Source organism: Gobio gobio (assembly GCF_949357685.1).
Source record: "Gobio gobio genome assembly, chromosome: 24".
Lineage (NCBI taxonomy): Eukaryota > Metazoa > Chordata > Actinopteri > Cypriniformes > Gobionidae > Gobio > Gobio gobio.
This window is the reverse complement of record NC_137120.1, coordinates 40,203,763-40,224,520: the sequence shown is the minus strand read 5'-3', so window position 1 is coordinate 40,224,520 and position 20,758 is coordinate 40,203,763. Positions and strand designations below refer to the sequence as shown.

At 38.0% G+C, this 20,758-nt stretch overlaps 1 protein-coding gene across 1 annotated transcript in view; it reads right to left on the bottom strand.

Annotated features, from left to right (window-relative positions):
* Positions 1-6,233: 6,233 nt before the first annotated feature.
* The window catches only part of krt222 (keratin 222), a gene marked incomplete at its 5' end in the record, with an annotated part of 38,179 nt that continues 23,654 nt past the window's right edge, over positions 6,234-20,758 (bottom strand). The window contains 4 exons of the mRNA XM_079808679.1: positions 6,234-9,158; positions 11,745-11,847; positions 15,664-15,845; positions 16,047-16,267. Of these exons, the coding sequence (XP_079664805.1) occupies positions 8,945-9,158; positions 11,745-11,847; positions 15,664-15,845; positions 16,047-16,267 (720 nt within the window). The 3' untranslated portion in view covers positions 6,234-8,944. The remainder of the gene's footprint in view (positions 9,159-11,744; positions 11,848-15,663; positions 15,846-16,046; positions 16,268-20,758) is intronic.

Genomic DNA, 20,758 nt, shown 5'->3' with positions numbered 1-20,758 from the left:
GAGGTCATCCTCCCATAAATATCAGATGATTTGACATTTTTGAGAAATTATGAGGTTGATTCAACGTATCAAGTCCGCTGATTTGACCCCTGGAAAACTTTGAACATGTGTTATTATAAAAATGTGTATTTGATTAAAAAAAATGATGTATAACCTTGAGCATATGGTCAAACATTTGTATAGGTGTCCGAGTTAATGCCTGTTAGATTTGAATTGAGTTTGAAATCAGGTGGTGCGACCAGCAAATGTACATTTAAAACGATCAATTCCCACTGCAATTGCAAAATGAAGTAAGAAATATAACTGTACACTGTTTTATGGTCCGTGTAACGCTTCACAATTCAATTTTCAGACCATATAGTGCAAATGCAAGAAATAAAATATTGAAAAAAAACGTCCATTTTGTTCCTTTTTCTCGGTTACTTCATCAGAGGATTTTTGCCATTTTCTCTCCTTTTTTCAAATTTCCTTTTGCTAAATTATGACTTAAGAAATTATCTTTTGAATAAATTGAAATCTAACCGATTTTATTTTCCTTCTATTTATTTCCCCAATTTACGTGGACTATGCCATATAGCGGGGGGAGGTCGCGGACTGTTTTACATCGTTTATGTAGGCTAACCTGCGTGCACGTTGAGAAGTAACTTATAGTTTAAAAGGCTAACACAGAGGACGCCATCGTTTTTATTGTTAATAACTGTGCTAAATGTAGAATTCAGGTCTGGCCGTCGGGAGCAGCGGGCAAAACGGTGGCCTGGCTACTTATTTCGCCCGCTGCTTTGTATTTATCTATACTTATTTGTTATTAGTGCACGCACACACACATACACACACACACACACACACCTACTTTATTATATTGATGTATCCCTCGATGTACCCGAATGATTTAAGGACTCGCCATTTGATAATTAACGGCTTGTAATGAACCGAGTTAATGACTGCTAAATTTAAGGGCACGAGAAGATGTGAGAAGCAGTATATTCAATGAAAAGTTCAATGTTGCCGTGGAAATGATGAATGATGATCACTAAGTGAAAACATCGGCAAAGGAGTTTATTTAGGCCCAAATATTTTGTATGTTTGCATGTAGGCTAGGCTAAGATGTGAATACATTTGCTGAACTTTATAACTTTAACAAAATTATAAAGAAAGAAAAAGTGAAAAGACAGTCACAGACATAGGCTACCAATTCAGATAGATTGTAAAACATTAATAACTTCTTCTACTCTACAAGAAGAAAAAGTGAAAAAAGAGAGAGTGCGTAATGGGAGCGGCGGCACTGTGCATTTGTCACACTTCCATGTCTGAAAAGCAGTAGCAAGCTCAGCGTAAAATAGACTCTTGCGCTGCCTGTATCACTGGCAGTGCCCATAGCACGAAAGTATCGTAATTTATTGATGTAGCAGTTCATAACAGCCACGGGTAACAGGCTCATGTTCGCATCAGTGGCATAACTTTAACCTAGAAATCACGGACCCCGGTGCACAAATATCATAACTATCTAAAATAGGCCTACTATAATATATTGTATGTTATACTGTAATATAGCCTGGATGCCAGCCGAATTTAGCCCCGCCCACAAAATGTTTTGCTCGGGCAATTCGGTCCGGACTCGCTCCATAGAGGAGTAATTATGCCCGAACAGAAACTGTTCGGACCAATGAAATCGTCAGGGCGGGCTTTAGACGATGATGGACAGATGATCAACAGTAACGTAATCATCCACGTCATCGAAGGCTCTTGGGTTGAGTTTGCTCTTATCCTAAACGGAGAACTTGTTCGTATATGCGTTCACCTTCACTATTTCTCTCAGAAACGATGATCGTGTTGGTAAGTACTCTGTGTATCCTTAAATTATTTTATTACTGGCAAAGATCGTTTACACTCATCTTTTTCTTGTAACGTTTCTTAATCCAGCGTGCGTGCAGACAGGGTTTCCAAGTGTTTTTGCAATGTCGCGCACAATTGCTACTCAAAACTATAGCCCAAAACAATAACTTTCCGGGGGGTTCTCCGGAAAAAAATGGCGTTTGGTTGGCAAAATATGTTATTTTGGCAAGGTTTCCAGCTAAAATTCGCATTCCTGGGTTTATATAATCACATAATTGGGGTCGCTTCAACCCGCGGACATGGAGAAAAACACGGACTTGGCAACACAGTGCAGTTGAGTTCTGTTGACATTTGACAACTAACGTTACGCGTCGCTCCGTTGCTCTGATTGGTTGTGGGTCTATCCAATTGAGGTCTTTCCTGGCTCGGTTGAAACACACCCCATAATCAAAGCTCAATGGAGCAGATCAGACTCATATTCTGACTAGAATTGAGTATGGCCACGCCAGGCTAACTGTAATACATACAGTGAGGAAAATAAGTATTTGGACACCTGCTATTTTGCAAGTTCTCCCACTAGGAAATCATGGAGGGTCTGAAATTGTCATCGAAGTGCATGTCCACTGTGAGAGACATAATCTAAAAAACTAAATCCAGAAATCACAAAAAATTTTAACTATTTATTTGTATGATACAGCTGCAAATAAGTATTTGAACAACTGAGAAAATCAATGTTAATATTTGGAACAGTAGCCTTTGTTTGCGATTACAGAGGTCAAAGGTTTCCTGTAGTTTTTCAGCAGGTTTGCACTGCAGGAGGGATTTTGGCCCACTTCTCCACACAGATCTTCTCTAGATCAGTCAGGTTTCTGGCCTGAGTTTGAGCTCCTCCAAAGATTCTCTATTGGGTTTAGGTCTGGAGACCTTGATCTGCTTCTTACAGAGACACTCCTTGGTTCTCCTGGCTGTGCTTCGGGTCATTGTCATGTTGGAAGACCCAGCCTCGACCCATCTTCAATGCTCTTCAATGCTCTAACTGAGGGAAGGAGGTTGTTCCCCAAAATCTCGCAATACATGGCCCCGGTCATCCTCTCCTTAAAGGGTTAGTTCACCCAAAAATGAAAATTCTGTCATTAATTCCTCACCCTCATGTCGTTCGACACCCGTAAGACCTCCGTTCATCTTCAGACACAAATGAAGATATTTTAGTGTAAATCTGATGCTGAGAAAGGCTTCAGAAAGGCCTCCATTGGCATTCAGTACATTTACACTCACAAGACCCATAAAAGGCACTAAAAACGTCGTTACAAAGTCCATCTCACCACAGTGACTCTACAATAATTTTACGATGCAACGACAATAGTTTTTGTGCGCAAAAAAATCAAAATAACACCTTTATCCAACTTGTTCTTGTCTTCCGTGTGTGTCTCCGCGACGCATGCGTGAGAATATGACGCAGATCCGGCGTTCGGACACATGACCCAGAAGAGATTTGTTTACAAGCAGAGGAAGACGCGCGTGTCTCAGCTGTTGAATTCTACATTGATCGCGCTTTAGGTCTCGGCGTAGTTCTCAAAATGGGGCTTAAGTGTGTATTTCATGGATTCCCGAACGGCGGATCTGCTCATATTCTCACGCATGCGTCATGGAGACACACACGGAAGACAAGAACAAGTTGGATGATAATAACATCTAGTCTGTCTACATTTGTTGTTTCTACATTTTAATTTAATTGTAACTAATTACTTTTATTTAAAATTGATTCATTTTTTTAAAGTATAAGAAAAAATGAGAATCGTGTAAGAGAATCGTGATCTCAATTCCCATGGAGAAAATGATTCACATTTTAGCAAGAATCGTGCAGCCCTAGTGTCCGAGTTAATGCGGGTTAGATTTGAATTGAGTTTGACATGTCAGGTGGTGCGACCAGCAAATTTACATTTAAAACGATCAATTCCCACTGCCAATTGCAAAATGAAGTAAGAAATATATCTGTACACTGTTATATAATGTATACAAATCAATTATACAGTTAAAAACAACAAAACCTCCTTATGGAAAATTGGTTTGAACACAAATTGTCCGTTTATGAAGAGGTCTAAAAGGGCAATACATAAAGAAATTGAAGGGGAATTTACCATGTGATATGCATTTTAGACACTACCATGATTCATATGTATATATATATATTTTTTTTAAATGAATAAATGGTCGCACCACCTGACGAAATCTGAAATCTTGTTTAATAATGAATTAATGCTGACTTAAACCCCATATGAATCAACACCATATATTTTTTTTGGACATAGAAATGCATTTTAAAACAGTTTTGCTTAAAATTATTATTATTTTATCTTAAAAACCTTTGTCATTGACCCTAATATATTCATGTATAACAACATTCTTTTCGACTACAACGCTACTATGGCTACCAAATGCTCTTAGAAGACTTAATTAGTGTATAAAAAATTAGGGCTGTCAAAAGATTAATCGCGATTAATCGCATCCAAAATAAAAGTTTGTGTTTACATAATATATGTGTGTGTACTCTGTTAATTATTATTTATATATAAATACACACACACAAGCATGTATATTTAAGAAATAAATATAATTTTTATAAAACATTTATATTTATATATATTATAGATTATATAAATGTATATCCAGTATATACATGCAAATATTTCTTAAATATACATGAATGTGTGTGTATTTATATATAAATAATAATTAACAGAGTACACACACATATATTATGTAAACACAAACTTTTATTTTGGATGCGATTAATCTTTTGACAGCCCTAATGAAAATATATAATTTAAGCATAAAACCTTTGATAGATGGTTAGAAGTGTCCACAGCAAACGAAACCAGTGCTTGGATGAACATGAAACTGGTTAAAGACACAAACAGAGGAAGATTGGAGCTAAATATGCTAGTTAGCTAGCTAACAATTTAGGATTCTAGATAATCAATAATTATTTAATATTCATGATATAGACGATAATCTGCCTTTGTTGAGTTTCTAAAGTGTGCAAATAGGTTTTTTTTTTTTTAAGTGAGCAAATAGTTACCACGTTGCGATCCCAAAATCCACAGGAGTTGAGGATACATACAAAATGGCGGAGAGCTAATAAGCATCTCTTTCCAAATGTTAGGAAAGTCATCCTTGTTTAAAACAGCAGAGTAAATTATTTTCACAACTGTTGTTAGTTCATTAGGCTATAAGTCAAAGCCTACAATGCATGTAGTGTGTGATAGACGTGTACATCTAAATTCAGTTCATACTCAAAAAATACAGCACTTCACAAAGAGGAGGGAAACTTTTTGTGTCCTGCATGTTCATAAATGACCACTAGGGAGCAGCATCTTTCCTTCATCAGCAATAACAACAACATATAACATCAAATAGCATACTCATATTTACCTCAAAAAATGTACAAATATAATATTACAAACACTATTTGTGTAGCCTACTAATGGAGATAATTTTGCCTGGAAAATGTTTGGATCTGCTTTTGACACGGGTTGTCGCTTCAGGTTGAATGTGTTTTGCTGTATATTCACTTAAAGTTAATATTCATAATGCACTCTTTCTTTAATCTTACACATATGAGTCCCTCATCCAAAAGTATCAAAACATGTGTGCTGACTAATAGGCTATAGCTTGGACACGTTTGTTAAGTGACATGTGAAGGCCAAGTATGGTAACCCATACTCTGAATTTAAAGAGTTAGTTCATCCAAAAATGTAAATTCTGACATTAATTCCTCACCCTCATGTTGTTGGACACCCGTCAGACCTCCGTTCATCTTCAGACACAAATGAAGATATTTTAGTTGAAATCCGATGGCTCAGAAAAGCTTGGCTCAATGCACTTTACACTCTCAAGACCCTTAAAAGACACTAAAGACGTCGTTACAAAGTCCATCTCACTACAGCGGCTCTACAATAACTTTATGAATCTGCGAGAATAGTTTTTGTGCGCAAAAAAACCTAAATAACGACTTAAGTGATGACCGATTTCAAAACAACGCATCACGAAGCTTCGAAGCGTTATGAATCAGTGAGTCGACTCAGTGGTTTGAATCGGCAGAGTCACGTGATTTCAGCAGTTTGCTGAATCATGATTCGCTGATTCATAACGCTTCGAAGCTTCATGATGAAATCACTAACATTGAAAACAAAACAAAACAACGCTAGCTTGCTATGTTTCACAATTGTGCAACATATTTTGTTTCATTATCTGTATGAAACCTATGTTAAATCACGATCATTTGTCATTTTCGTTCTCTTACAATCTGCTCCAGACTTAACTGGGACGTCTGCGTTGTGTTCTAGTTTCCCAGGCACTGTGGTCTATATATTCATAACATAAATAGCTCATCTGGAAATAATAATAGCTTTATTAGCACCTGTCATACAGTGTAGAAGCCAAAATCACTCAGCAGGGCACAGCTTTTGGATATTATACAGATAAAATAAAAAAAAGTTATGTTTCCCCACATGAAAAAATACTATAGTATATTATAGTAAAATTACTGTAGTAAATACTATAGTGTTTTTGAACCATACTATAGTAAAGATATTACAGTAAATTGTAGTATATTATAGTATTTACTACACTTTGTTAATTTACTGTAGTATATTTACTATAGTACGGTTCAAAAACACTATAGTATTTACTAGAGTAATTTTACTGTAATTTTACTATAATATACTATAGTATTTTTTCATGTGGGTCACAAAAAGCAACAAGAAAAAGAATGTAGAATACAGATACAAATCAGAAAGTTAGCAGCATATCAAATAGGCATTTTCACCAATGCATACAATGTCATTTCTCCTTGCATTTCCTAAAGTAAGTCACAAACGTCAAAGGTTATCCAACTGTATATGACACCAGAGTGTGCATTACATAATAAACAAAAGCGCTAAATAAGCCCATGAGGTTTATCATTCATATTCCAGGGATATAGATTCATTAATATATGCATTAATTTCTTTGTATTGACAGTACAACAACCAGAGGAAGGGTATTTAAATAAATCATCAATATATGAGATGAGAAAGTTTTCAATCCTGCATAATTTTAGATCGGAAGACACAGTATTTGCACTTTAAATGAAGTGTAAACTACACGTATTCGGAATACGAAGCAATGTAACTTTTAGAGGCGAGTGTAGGCTAATAAGTAGAAATACTTTTAGCATCTGGTGCTCTCCGCAGTGATAGACTCGTGACTTTTACTGCTACTCGTTTTGTAAGACAGTACATCGGTGTCGCCGTAAATCTTTTGTTTTGGCTGCTGAGTTTTGCTGCACTTGCAAAATTCGCAATATTTCGTTTCGGTTCACACTACGGTTTCCTCTAGAAACAGAACTTGATACGCCCTTAGCGTTCACTGGAGTGTAAAATTAATTCCAGTAGCATTTGTCAAATGCAATAAGGCATCTTTTGTTATGCTACTCTGAATGTGAAATCTCGTCCACATTGACCATTTTTCACAGTGAGATTTAAGACTCTATAAATATATAAGCTAAATGCATGTTCACAAAAATCTAATTAAAGGTGCACTATGTAACATTTTTTTCAGTAAAATATCCAAACACCACTAGGCCAGTGTTATTGTTCAGTTGAGTACTTACAATATCCCAAATGTTTCCAACTATTTGTAAATCGTGAGAAAATGCTAGTGGGTGTGAGGGCGTGGCCTGTCGATGACATCATATCCGCGTTCCCCATGACTTCTTCCCGAGTCCTATCCCGATTCTTTCCCACCGGCTGTGAGCTGAAAATCACATGTCCCGAGATTCTGCGCTCAAACGTGACGTCATCAAACTAACGCTTTTGTTTCGAACAGGCGACCTCTAGCGGACGGAAAACTTACATAGTGCACCTTTAACGTAATATATACTAAAATAGTGTGGCACTAGAGTGTCCACTGAGAACTAAAGTCACAATTGCACGAAATTTAAAACACCGCAAGACATACGTACTCTCCTTTTATTTAAGTTTGAAGAAAAATAAATCAATTACAAATTAATTTCGCTTGCAATTGTTTAAAATAGCTTTATGTGCGGTGAATTCATTACAATCATAAAAGCAATTTGGGTTTCTGTTTTCGAACGCTTTATTGATGATTTCTCTCAAATGGCAAACGTTCTATAACGTCACTAAAGTGTTTCAGTTTTCTTTAGCTGCTGAGAAGTAGAGACGTGGTCACCACTACTTAAAGGATTAGTTCACTTTTAAATAAACTTTTGCTGATCATTTACTCACCCCCATGTCATCCAAGATGTCCATGTCTTTCTTTCTGCAGTCGAAAAGAAATGAAGGTTTTGGATGAAAACAGTCCAGGATTGTTCTCCATATAATGGACTTCAATGGGCTCCAAATGGTTCAAATGACAGTTTCAGTGCAGCTTCAAAGGGCTTTAAACGACACCAGATGATGAATAAGGGTCTTATCTAGACAAACCATCAGTTTCTGCGAGAAACCCAGCAGTATTTATGCTATTATTTTACCTCTTATCAGACGAACGTGATCATCTCTGAGCTCCGCCATAACTTCCGCTAAGTGAGGTCAAAATACAAACGTGGTCATAGATGTATACGTAGATGCCTCATTAGCGCCTGCACGGATCAGTAGAATGAGGCATCTACGATCGATATATCTATGACCACGATCGTATTTTGACCTCACTCAGCGGAAGTTATGGCGGAGCTCAGAGATGATCACGTTCGTCTGATAAGAGGTAAAATAATAGCATAAATTCTGCTCGGTTTCTCTCAGAAACGGATTGTTTGGCCCGATAAGACCCTTATTCATCATCTGGTGTCGTTTAAAGCCCTTTGAAGCTGCACTGAAACTGTCATTTGAACCGTTTGGAGCCCATTGAAGTCCATTATATGGAGAAAAATCCTGGACTGTTTTCATCCAAAACCTCAATTTCTTTTCGACTGCAGAAAGAAAGACGTGGACATCTTGGCTGACATGGGGGTGAGTAAATGATCAGCAAAAGTTTATTTAAAAGTGAACTAACCCTTTAATCGTGATGCAGTAGCATTGTGAGGTCACAGTTGTGGTGTGGTAGCATTGTGACATCACTGCGCAAAAGTGGGTATGCTGCGAGACCGTCTCATGACCAGACGGACCTCCACGTTAGGGAGACTGTCCTGTTTAGTTTGGCTGCAACCCTCGTCCGCTACAGCCATGTGAAGGTCGAAACGCAGGGACACAGACTTCTTCCTCAGCTTGGGATTTCCTTTGAAGAATGAGCCTTCCCACTGCCTGATGACCTTATCAATCTTCTCTTTCCTACGGCAAACAAAAAGCAAAGTGTTAAAGGAACACGCCACTGTTTTTGAAGCTCATTTTCCGACTCCCCTAGAGTCAAACAGTTGAATTTGACCGTTTTTGAATCCATTCAGCCGATCTCTGGGTCTGCACTGTTAGCATAGCTTAGCATAGATCATTGAATCTGATTAGACCGTTAGCATCTCGCTCAAAAAATGACCAAAGAGTTTTGATATTTTTCCTATTTAAAACTAGAGGTCGACTGATAGTGGATTTTACAGATAACTAGGTTGGACCGCAACTTGCCGATAACCGATCAATCGACCGATAGTTTTTAAAATGGATACTGGATAAAAAAACATAAGTTATCCAGTGCTGAACTTTATAACAAGAAATAAAAAAACAGTACTGATCCATGAAAATGTGCTAAATAAAAACATATAAATATGAATATTAAAATGAGAAGTTCTAACAGAACAAATTCTTCAGAAAATAATTTAAACATTAAAATATTACAGGTCAAATTTGTTTCTTTACCTATAACCTAGAAACATGCATGTACATTTTATAGGTTAGACTATGCAAGTCCTTATGCAACAAGGATGTGTTAGCTTACATGAACTATAAGCATACATTTTTACAGCATGTATTAAAATGAGCAATACACTTGTACCTTGATCATTCATGTTAGTTCATAGTGCATTAACCAAGGTTAACAGATAACAATTCAAACTCAATTTAATGTTGAAATTAACGTACTAATAATGAACAATACTTCCACAGCATTTATTAACCTTAGTTAATGTTACAAATGGAATCATATTGTAGTGTCACCATTTCATATAAATCCAAACAGTCAGGAAGGAGATTATCTAATAAAAATGAATGTGTTTCTGCTTTGTTTATGTTTTTGTCGGCAGCATGACGATAACGTTTGCGTTCTCACATCACTAAATTTATATATGCAGGGTCGGACTTGCGTGTGTTTTTATTAGGGCTGTCAAAAGATTAATCGCATCCAAAATAAAAGTTGTGTTTACATAATATATGTGTGTGTACTCTGTTAATTATTATTTATATATAAATACACACACAAGCATCTATATATTTAAGAAAAAAATATTATTTTTATATATAAAACATTTATATATATTATAGATTATATAAATCTGACCCGTCTCAGCCGCTCCAGCAACGGACGCAACACGGAAAAACTATCGGTGTGGATTTTTGCCGATAACCGATTGTTCCACCAATCAGCTATCGTGCCGATTAATCGGCAAAACCGATGAATCGGTCGACCTCTATTTAAAACTCGACTTTTCTGTAGTTCATCGTGTACTAAGACCGACGGAAAATGAGAAGTTGTGATTTTCTAGGCCGATATGGCAGGAACTATATTCTCATTCCTGCGTAATAATCTTTGGTCATTTTTGAGTAAGATGCTAACGGTCTAATCAGATTCAATGATCTATGCTAAGCTATGCTAAAGGTGCAGACCCGGAGATCGGCTGAATGGATTCGAAAACGGTAAAACTCAACTGTTTAACTCTAGTGGCTTGTTCCTTTAAAGGGTTGGTTCACCCAAAAATGAAAATTCTGTCATTAATGACTGACCCTCATGTCGTTGGACACCCGTCAGACCTCCGTTCATCTTCAGACACAAATGAAGATATTTTAGTGTAAATCTGATGCTCTGAAAGGCCTCCTTTGGCACAATGCACTTTACACTCTCAAGACCCATAAAAGGCACTAAAGACGTCGTTACAAAGTCCATCTCACTACAGCGGCTCTACAATAACTTTATGAATCGGCGAGAATAGTTTTTGTGCGCAAAAAAAACCCTAAATAACGACTTATATAGTGATGACCGATTTCAAAACAAGGCATCATGAAGCTTCGAAGCGTTATGAATCAGCGAGTCGAATCATGATTCGGATCGTGTGTCAAACCGCCAAACTGCTGAAATCACGTGACTTTGGCGATTCAAACCGCTGAATCAACTCACTGATTCATAATGCTCCGAACCGCTGAATCGACTCACTGATTCATAACGCTCCAAACCGCTGAATCGACTCACTGATTCATAACGCTTCGAAGCTTCATGATGCATTGTTTTGAAATCGGTCATCACAATATAAGACGTTATTTAGGGGTTTTTTGTGCACAAAAACTATTCTCGCCGATTCATAAAGTTATTGTAGAGCCGCTGTAGTGAGATGGACTTTGTAACGACGTCTTTAGTGCCTTTTAAGGGTCTTGAGAGTGTAAAGTTGAGCCAATGGAGGCCTTTCAGAGCATCAGATTTACACTAAAATATCTTCATTTGTGTCTGAAGATGAACGGAGGTCTGACGGGTGTCCAACCACATGAGGGTAAGTAATTAATGACAGAATTTACATTTTTGGGTGAACTAACCCTTTAAGCAACAAAACAGGTTTACAAGGAGGTCTGGAGCATAAAATGCTGATGTAGAAGTTCCACCATTACTTTTATTGCCACAAGCAAGATCAAACACGTCAATATCTTTGTTCTGAAAGTGTGAAATGCTTGTGGTTCTTCAGTGCAGCGAAGCAAGGCTTGAAAATGAGTCTAATGTAAACTCACTCCACATTCCCGTGACCCTCGGCACTCTCCCTCACTACATTTCCTTCCAGGATCTCCTGCGTCTTCACAGTGCAGATCTCCCCGTCTTTGTTTTTGACCGGTTCTGGATGATAAACACAAACAAACACAGAGTTCCATAACATCTCTCAGCCTCAATGGTGTATAATGAAACTATAGGGGCTTTCGCACCGGAGGAACCTTTCCATAGTTCCTAGAACAAAATGGCGGAAGAACCCGGATTTTGTTGTGTTCGCGCCGCAGGAACCAAGAACGATTTTAGTTTTAGGAACTACTTTTGGGGGGACTAATTTAGTAGTCCTTTAGTAGCACAATAGGAACTACCAGTGACGTAAGTGTTCGCTGATTGCCCGTGGTGTTAATTTCGTTGACGAATAATTTTCGTCATAATTTTCGTCAACGACCTTTTTTCACTGACGAAAACGAGACGATAACTAAATAAAAACTAGTGTTGGATGACAAAAACTATGACAAAAACTTACTGTCATTTTCGTCAGCAAATAAAAACGAGACGAAATGTTAGGAAGGGACGATTCGGGAAGAGATCCAGTCAGAACTGATAACAGATGCTGATGTAACTGCTGGAAAACACGGCTCACACATCCCCAATCAATCAATAACACACATTTATGCCACGCAATTGTTTATGAACTAATGCTGATGAATAATGACAATGTTTACTTTACGATGTTTATATAGTAATATGTTTTAGACGGTTGTAACAAGGCATATTTTATCTCCTCATCTGAAATTGAGTGAGCTCCAACTGCAATAGTAAGGCGCAGACATTTCAAAATAAGAGTCCCGGTGTATTTCGAGCTTGTTTATAATTTAAAAGTCACGCATTATATATTCGATTTTGCTTACACAATAAACTGTATTTAATTTCATTCCCATTTAATTCATAGTCAGGAGGAAAGATCAGTATTTGACACATATTCAATAAAGCATCAGGGTTATAATAGTTCACTAAAACCATTTAAAAAATATTCATTACCTGAAATTAAATAAATGTTAACTGAAATGAAAAAAATAAATACACTTATTTGAAGCTTTAGCTTAACCTGTTATGGCCTACTGACTAAAACAGAAATACAAAGTTATAAAAACTATATAGATGTTTTTAAAAAACAAACAAAAAAGTGAATTGAGCTCTGTTTCGTGTATTTTTAATGTAAAAAAACTAAATTATGTCAAAATGACAGTTCAAGTGCAGTCGGTTAATGCTTAAATCCTTAATGTATTACAATTTAACTAAACTCATTCGATTTTAGGAGACTAAAACTACTTTAGAATTAGTCGACTAAAATCTTATGATATTTAGTCGACTAAAACTAGGCTAAAACTAAAAACAATTCAGGTGACTAAAATATGACTAAACCTAAATGGCATTTTAGTCAAAATAAAGTAAAAAGTAAAGTAAAAACTTTATTATTATTATGAAAATACCCGAGAAGGCTTGAAGAACTCAATACACACCATATCTTGTCGCAGAAGTATTATCTTCATGTTTAATCAGTCAAAGCGTTTCTATCTTCGTTTTATTCAGCTACAGCGTGAGCTTCACATTAGGGATTTCCTGAAAACGAACGATTATACGAGGCGTATGTGGAGTTTCTGCTGGGGCTGTTAATTATTATTTATATATAAATACACACACAAGCATGTATATATTTAAGAAAAAAAATATTATTTTTATATATAAAACTTTTATATTTATATATATTATAGATTATATAAATGTATATACAGTATATACATGCAAATCTTTCTTAAATATATACATGAATGTGTGTGTATTTATATATAAATAATAATGAACAGAGTACACACACATATATTATGTAAACACAAACTTTTATTTTGGATGCGATTAATCGCGATTAATCTTTTGACAGCCCTAATAATTATTAGTCATATTAATATATAAACACAAAATGTTATATACACACTTTTCATTTGTAAAAATAAAAAATGTATAATAATCGCATTTTAAAACGCAATCGCAATTTTAACCAGAATAATCGCAATTAGATATTTTCCCCAAGTCGTTTAGCCCTAGTTTACAGCCTATTGTGGCGAGGTTGGTGAGCGAGAGACATGGGAGGAGCGAGCGAGACCGGTGCATGATTGAGAATGAGCGTCAACTTCGTTCTCGAGTCCTCTCATGAGGGAGGACCAGGCCTGGACTTTACGTTGTGTTTTGTTTACGTTTTGCGCTCTACTTTACTTTTACATTTATTATTTATTCAAGTCTGTTAAATGTTTGCCGGTTCCCTCATGAGAGGATTTCGAGACCGGTGTGCCGAAGTTGACGCTCATTCTCAATCACGCACAGGTCTCGCTCACTCCTCCCACGTCTCTCGCTCGCCAACCTCGCCACTTCTATATATTTACTCCACAAAATAACTCCATGATCATGGAAAAAAAGTGATAGATGGACCTCTCAACCTTTACATCAAGGAGAAAATCCAACATTGAATGAATTTCTGCTCAGCTACACTCTAAAAAATGCTGGGTTAAAAACAACCCAAGTTGGGATGAAAATGGACTAACCCAGCAATTGGGTTGTTTTAACCCAGTGAATGGGTTGTTTTAACCCATCAATTGGGTTGTTTTAACCCAGTGAATGGGTCGTTTTAACCCAGCGGTTGGGTTAAATGTTTGCTTCGCTGGGTTAGTCCATTTTCAACCCAACTTGGGTTGTTTTTAATCCAGCATTTTTTAGAGTGTAGCGACATTGGGCATCAACCACACATCAAACGCTAATACTTTTTCATATACTGTCTACTTTCTTTGTATAACAGTTATATTTAATAAAGGATTAGACAGGACTGTTAACCCCTTAACTGTCATTCCCTTTTTGAGAATACATATGAAAATGCACTATCCAAACTTAAAGGGCTGTGATTCAAGAATACTTTGGAATATAGACCTAAGTTTGGTCTGGTTTTAAAGAAGACACTCTGCAGATTACTTTGCTGAAGTGAAAGCAATTGAAAATATGAAAGTATGAAAAAGTTATGGAATTTTACATTTACTGTAAATAAAAAATATTTTTTATTTTATATAAAATATATATTTTACAAAAATGTTTTACTCTAAAATTAATATAAAATCAAAGCCATATGTCTAACCAAGTTGTGTTCCAAATTTGAAGTTGATTTCACAAAAACTGAAGTTCCCATGAGATTTTGTTCAGGCGCTGCACCACAAATAGCCACCGGGTGTCATTGAAATTCCCTTGATTGGTTTTTTGATGCATTTTTCCTGTAAATTTCTGTCCAAATGTCACTTCCATCACAAAAACGGTCACCAAATATGGACCCTTGAGACTCAGCCCTTTCTGACGATATGTGTTTTGTCAAGATTAGAAAAGATTTTGATTATAAAGTCGTTCAAATAAATGTTGTAATATGAAACATGACGCCGCCCACTAGGGGGAGGAGCCCGCTAGAAGAATTTAAAGTACCGTTTCCATGGTAACGCAACGTCCAATTTCAAAACGGCTTTCGCAGGATAAATTTTGAGTCCGTAAGCTTTCGAATGATACCCAATTTATGATAATTACTCAAATATATGATACGGAAAAAAGGCAATCAAATAAAGAGTCAGCGGGAGTCAACTAATGAAGAGCTCATGCTATCTCATCGCCATAAAAATAAAGGTCACAACAACAAGCGCGGCTTACGTCATTTCAGAGTTCCTACTGGCAATCAGGAAAATAGCCCAAGGGGAAGATTTAGTTCTCGGGGAACCACCCTGGTGGTTAGTTCCTATAACTAAGTAGAAGTACCCGGTGCGAACGCCCCTCATGACGCCTGAAGTCTGAAACAAGGTGCATTTCAGTGCTAGTCTTAGGTTGGACATTGAGTTTGAGGGTGTTTTACATCATCCTCACCTGTCAGGGTGACAAGACTCTGCTGTCGTTGAAGGGTCGGGCTTCTTTTAGGTGTTCTCTCAGTGAAGAATGCCTCAGCAATATCCTCGTCACATCCATTGTGTAGACCGTTCTGCTCGAGAGCAGGAACTGACCCCTTCCATGGCATCAGCTTTAGAGATTGAGCATCTGAGGTCAGAAACCTGCAGTTCACAAGCGAAAGAATAAAAAGCACACTCAGCGTTTTCCTTGGAAACCTCTTTGGGTTGATATCAATGGCGCAGTGCCAACCCACAAAATTCCAGTGTATTGCCTTGATAGTTACATAAACCACATCATACAAGTTTGAGCGTGTGCTAACGGTTTTATCGCATTGACGAGAATACAGGCTATCCCTCCCCTACCTGCCCTCCTCGTGCTCGAGGAGTTTCCTGTAGGTTGCGATCTCTCTCTCCAGCCTCATCTTGGTGTTAAGGAGCTGGCTGTGGTTCTGCCTCTGGACTTCCAGACCATCCCGCACCGTTTCCAGCTCAGACTCCAGACTCCTCACAGACCGGGACATATCCTTGAGTTGCACAGAGTACTGGTGCTGAGTGTGGTGTAGGGAGCTGTGGAGACTCCTCTCCTGGTGGGATAAAACATGGTTAGCCTACAGAGATACTGGGATAGGCTTGAGTATTCCCGTGACTAGGGGTTTGAGAATGGATCGATGGTGGAATGAAAAATGGGGTCGGAGATAGCGGTAGACGTTTGTAGGGTCAAACAACACAAGGGAAAGTCATTTTAGTGGTCAGTTATTTCCCCCCAAAAGTCCTTTGAGGATTACTGGGACAATCCCACTGGAGCAACCTGGGATTAGGTGCTTTGCTCAAGAGCACAATGGTGATGGATTGCACCTTACACTCTAAAAAAAAAAAAAAAGGTTCTATATGGCACCAAGAATGGTTCTTGGCTCGTAATCATAGGGGAACCTTTTTTAGGGCTATATAGCACCAATTTTGGTGCTTCAGTGGTTCTTCAGAGGTGCTATATATCACCTTAGTCAAAGAACCGGTGAAGAACCTCGGAAGAACCGCTGAAGAACCTCTGAAGAACCACTGAAGCACCTCTGAAGAACCACTGAAGAACCTCTGAAGAACCACTGAAGAACCTCTGAAGAACCGCTGAAGAACCACTGAAGAACCTCTGAAGAACCTCTGAAGAACCTCTGAAGAACCTCTGAAGAACCTCTGAAGAACCACTGAAGAACCTCGGAAGAACCTCTGAAGAACCACTGAAGAACCTCTGAAGAACCTCTGAAGAACCTCGGAAGAACCGCTGAAGAACCACTGAAGAACCTCGGAAGAACCGCTGAAGAACCTCTGAAGAACCTCTGAAGAACCGCTGAAGAACCGTTGAAGAACCGCTGAAGAACCGCTGAAGAACCGCTGAAGAACCGGTGAAGAACCACTGAAGAACCTCTGAAGAACCACTGAAGAACCGCTGAAGAACCGTTGAAGAACCGCTGAAGAACCGCTGAAGAACCGCTGAAGAACCGGTGAAGAACCTCTGAAGAACCTCTGAAGAACCGCTGAAGAACCGCTGAAGAACCACTGAAGAACCACTGAAGCACCAAAATTGATGCTATATAGCACTAAAAAAGGTTCCCCTAGGATTACGAGCCAAGAACCATTTTTGGTGCCATATAGAACCTTTCTTTTTTTTTAGAGTGTATGGTGATTGAACCATAGACTTTCCTTTTAGTGGCGGTACTCCTGGAGGAACCAAGAATTGAGTACCTTGGCGCAATGGCGATGTCTCAAGGATCCCAGTGATCCCACTGCAGGGATCAAACTAGCAATATTCCAGAAACTGACCATAACCCCCCAGATAAATCAACGGTTAAGAGGCTGGCTCAAGGGCACAATGGTGATGCCCAAACCAGCAAGCTTATCATCCTTGAGTTTAACCACAAAATAACCTAAGTTGGGTTGAAAATGGACTAACCCAGCAATTGGGTTGTTTTAAGCAAACATTTAACCCAACCGCTGGATTAAAACAACCCAATTGCTGGGTTAGTCCATTTTTTTTAACCCAATTTGGGTTATCTGAGTGTATGTTGTATTTATAATGTCACACTTGCTATTTATCTGACAGCTTAAATGTTTTTTCGTATATAAAAATAGATGGATTTAAAGGAAGGGGGTCCCTCATAAATAGGGTTGGGAACCGAGAACCGGTTCTTATGCAGAACCGAAACTGATTTTTGAAAAATACCAGAACCGCGCGAAATTCCTAAGTTTCGGTTCCGAAAACGGTTCTGGTGCAATGTGTGTGCGAAGCGCTGGAAGCGTATCCTTTCATAGCGAGTGACAGCCAGTGTTGCCAACTCCGTGATTTTCCCGCTTTCCCGTTTTCCACTGTTGCCGCGGGCTGTGTTTCATGTCCGCGGGTTGAAACGATTGTGCAATTGTGCGGGTTTTGTTGTGAAAACCTGGCAACCCTGGCTCACCTCATCATGAATATTAATTACGTTGCCTGCCGCTTCCAGGAGGGCAACGCAGTTCAGCTTCAGCACTGAAAGCCCTCGCGCTACACATTTACGGTTTTGCGTCAGATATTTTCTCGTTGACCACCAGCATAGCGAAGAGAAAGTCACAAGTATGGATTCATTTCCAAAGAATGAATGATAATGAAGCTAAATGTAACACGTGAAAAGTTAATAACATGCAAAGGAGGCTGCACTAGCAATTTGACAAAACATTTGCTACAGCACAGAGTGCCACAGGGCTTATACCAGATTTATAGTGAAAGGCCTATATATATATATATATATTAGGGGTGTAACGGTTTGCGTATTCGTACCGAACGGTTCACGGGGTGAGTTCCAAATGGAATCAGTATTCCCTATTTGATCATCCCTATGTGAGCAGGACACGCGTGTGCCGTATGTAGCAGTTTGGAATGCACTTGGCAAAGGGAGCGGCGTAAATTCCTCATTATCTTCAGCTGGGATGTTCCCGTGACAATGCAGCGCCAGCATAAATAAATATACAATTCATATTTTTAAGAGTTATATTACTTTTTATATACAGTATTACAAAGCATATTTTTATAAACATTTTAAAATAAAAAATGTTTATTTTTATTTGCAACAGTTAGGCTAAAAAAAAGAAAATGATGCAGATAAAACTGCGACATCTGCTGCAGTGTTGCCAAGTTCATACATGTCCGCAGGTTGAAGTGACCCCAATTGTGTGATATTTAGCACCGGGAATGCGTATTTCAGCAGGAAACCCTACCAAAAAGACATATATTTTACCCCCCATAAGAGATTTTTACCAAAAAAAACCCCACTGAAATGAGACTGGGCTTGTTTTGGGCTAGTTTTGAGTTGCGATTGGGCGGGTTTTGTTGTGAATATCTGGCAACCCTGATCTGCTGACGGACACTGTGCTGCGTTGTCACCGGAACATCCCAGCTGAGGATAATGAGGAATTTACGCCGCTCCCTTTGCCAAGTGCATTCCAAACTGCTACATACGGCACACGCGTGTCCTGCTCACATAGGGATGATCAAATAGGGAATACTGATTCCATTTGGAACTCACCCCGTGAACCGTTCGGTACGAATACGCGAACCGTTACACCCCTAATATATATATATTTGTCAACCGTTGAGTCACCATGGTTTAGGTAAGCGTTTAGGCACAATTACCTTTGTAATGCTGAATTGCAATTTATTATTTACAAGTTCACTGAATAACTGAATTACTATTAAATTAATATATAACTAATTAATAAATATAACTAATAAATATAATTTATAACTTGGTTTTATTCAGAGACAGAGAGATAAAATGTAATAAGACAATTTCAGAGGTGTTCATTTGAAAAAAAATGTGTTGCAAGAATGGCTTAATTAATACTGTAATGTACAGTACAGGACTTTTTTGACATTGCCAACCTGTAAATTAATTTTAGAGCAAGTATAAACACAAAATGGATTGTTTGAGTTGCGTATTGTGCCTTTTTCCTTTACCACTATTTGTTTAATAATTTTAATGGAACCGGAATCGGAACCGGAATCGTTAGGCGGAACCGGAACCGGAACCGGAACCGGAAAATTTCTCACGATTCCCAACCCTACTCATAAACACTCTGGGTTAAAAACAACCCAAGTTGGGTTGAATATGGACTAACCCAGCAATTGGGTTGTTTTAACCCAGCGGTTGGGTTGTTTTAACCCAGCGGTTGGGTTGTTTTAATCCAGTGAAAGAGTCTTTTTAACCCTTCAGTTGGGTTAAATGTTTGCTTAAAACAACCCAATCGCTGGGTTAAAACAACCCAATTACTGGGTTAAAACAACCCAATTGCTGGGTTAAAACAAACCAATCGCTGGGTTAAAACAACCCATTCCCTGAGTTAAAACAACCCAATTGCTGGGTTAGTCCATTTTAAACCCAACTTGGGTTATTTTTAATCCAGCTTTTTTTAGAGTGCAATTTTTACATTATGAGAGCATTTTTACAACATAAACTCACCAAAATCATGTCATATTTTCAATAATATGACATTCTGTCTAGTTATTACATTATAAATCGCTATACACCCTACACTCTAAAAAATGCTGGGTTAAAAACAACCCAAATTGGGTTGAATATGGACTAACCCAGCAACTGGATTGTTTTAATCCAGTGAATGGGTCTTTTTAACCCTTCAGTTGGGTTAAATGTTTGCTTAAAACAACCCAATCACTGGGTTAAAACAACCCAATTGCTGGGTTAGTCCATTTTCAACCCAACTTGGGTTATTTTTAACCCAGCATTTTTTAGAGTGTAATTTTTACATTATGAGAAAATGTTTACAATATAAACTCACGAAAATCATGTCATATTTTCAATAATATGACATTCTGTGCAGTTATTACATTATGAGTCGCTATGCACCCTACACTCTAAAAAATGCTGGATTAAAAACAACCCAAGTTGGGTTGAATATGGACTAACCCAGCAATTGGGTTGTTTTAACCCAGCGGTTGGGTTGTTTTAATCCAGCGGTTGGGTTGTTTTAATCCAGTGAAAGAGTCTTTTTAACCCTTCAGTTGGGTTAAATGTTTGCTTGAAACAACCCAATGG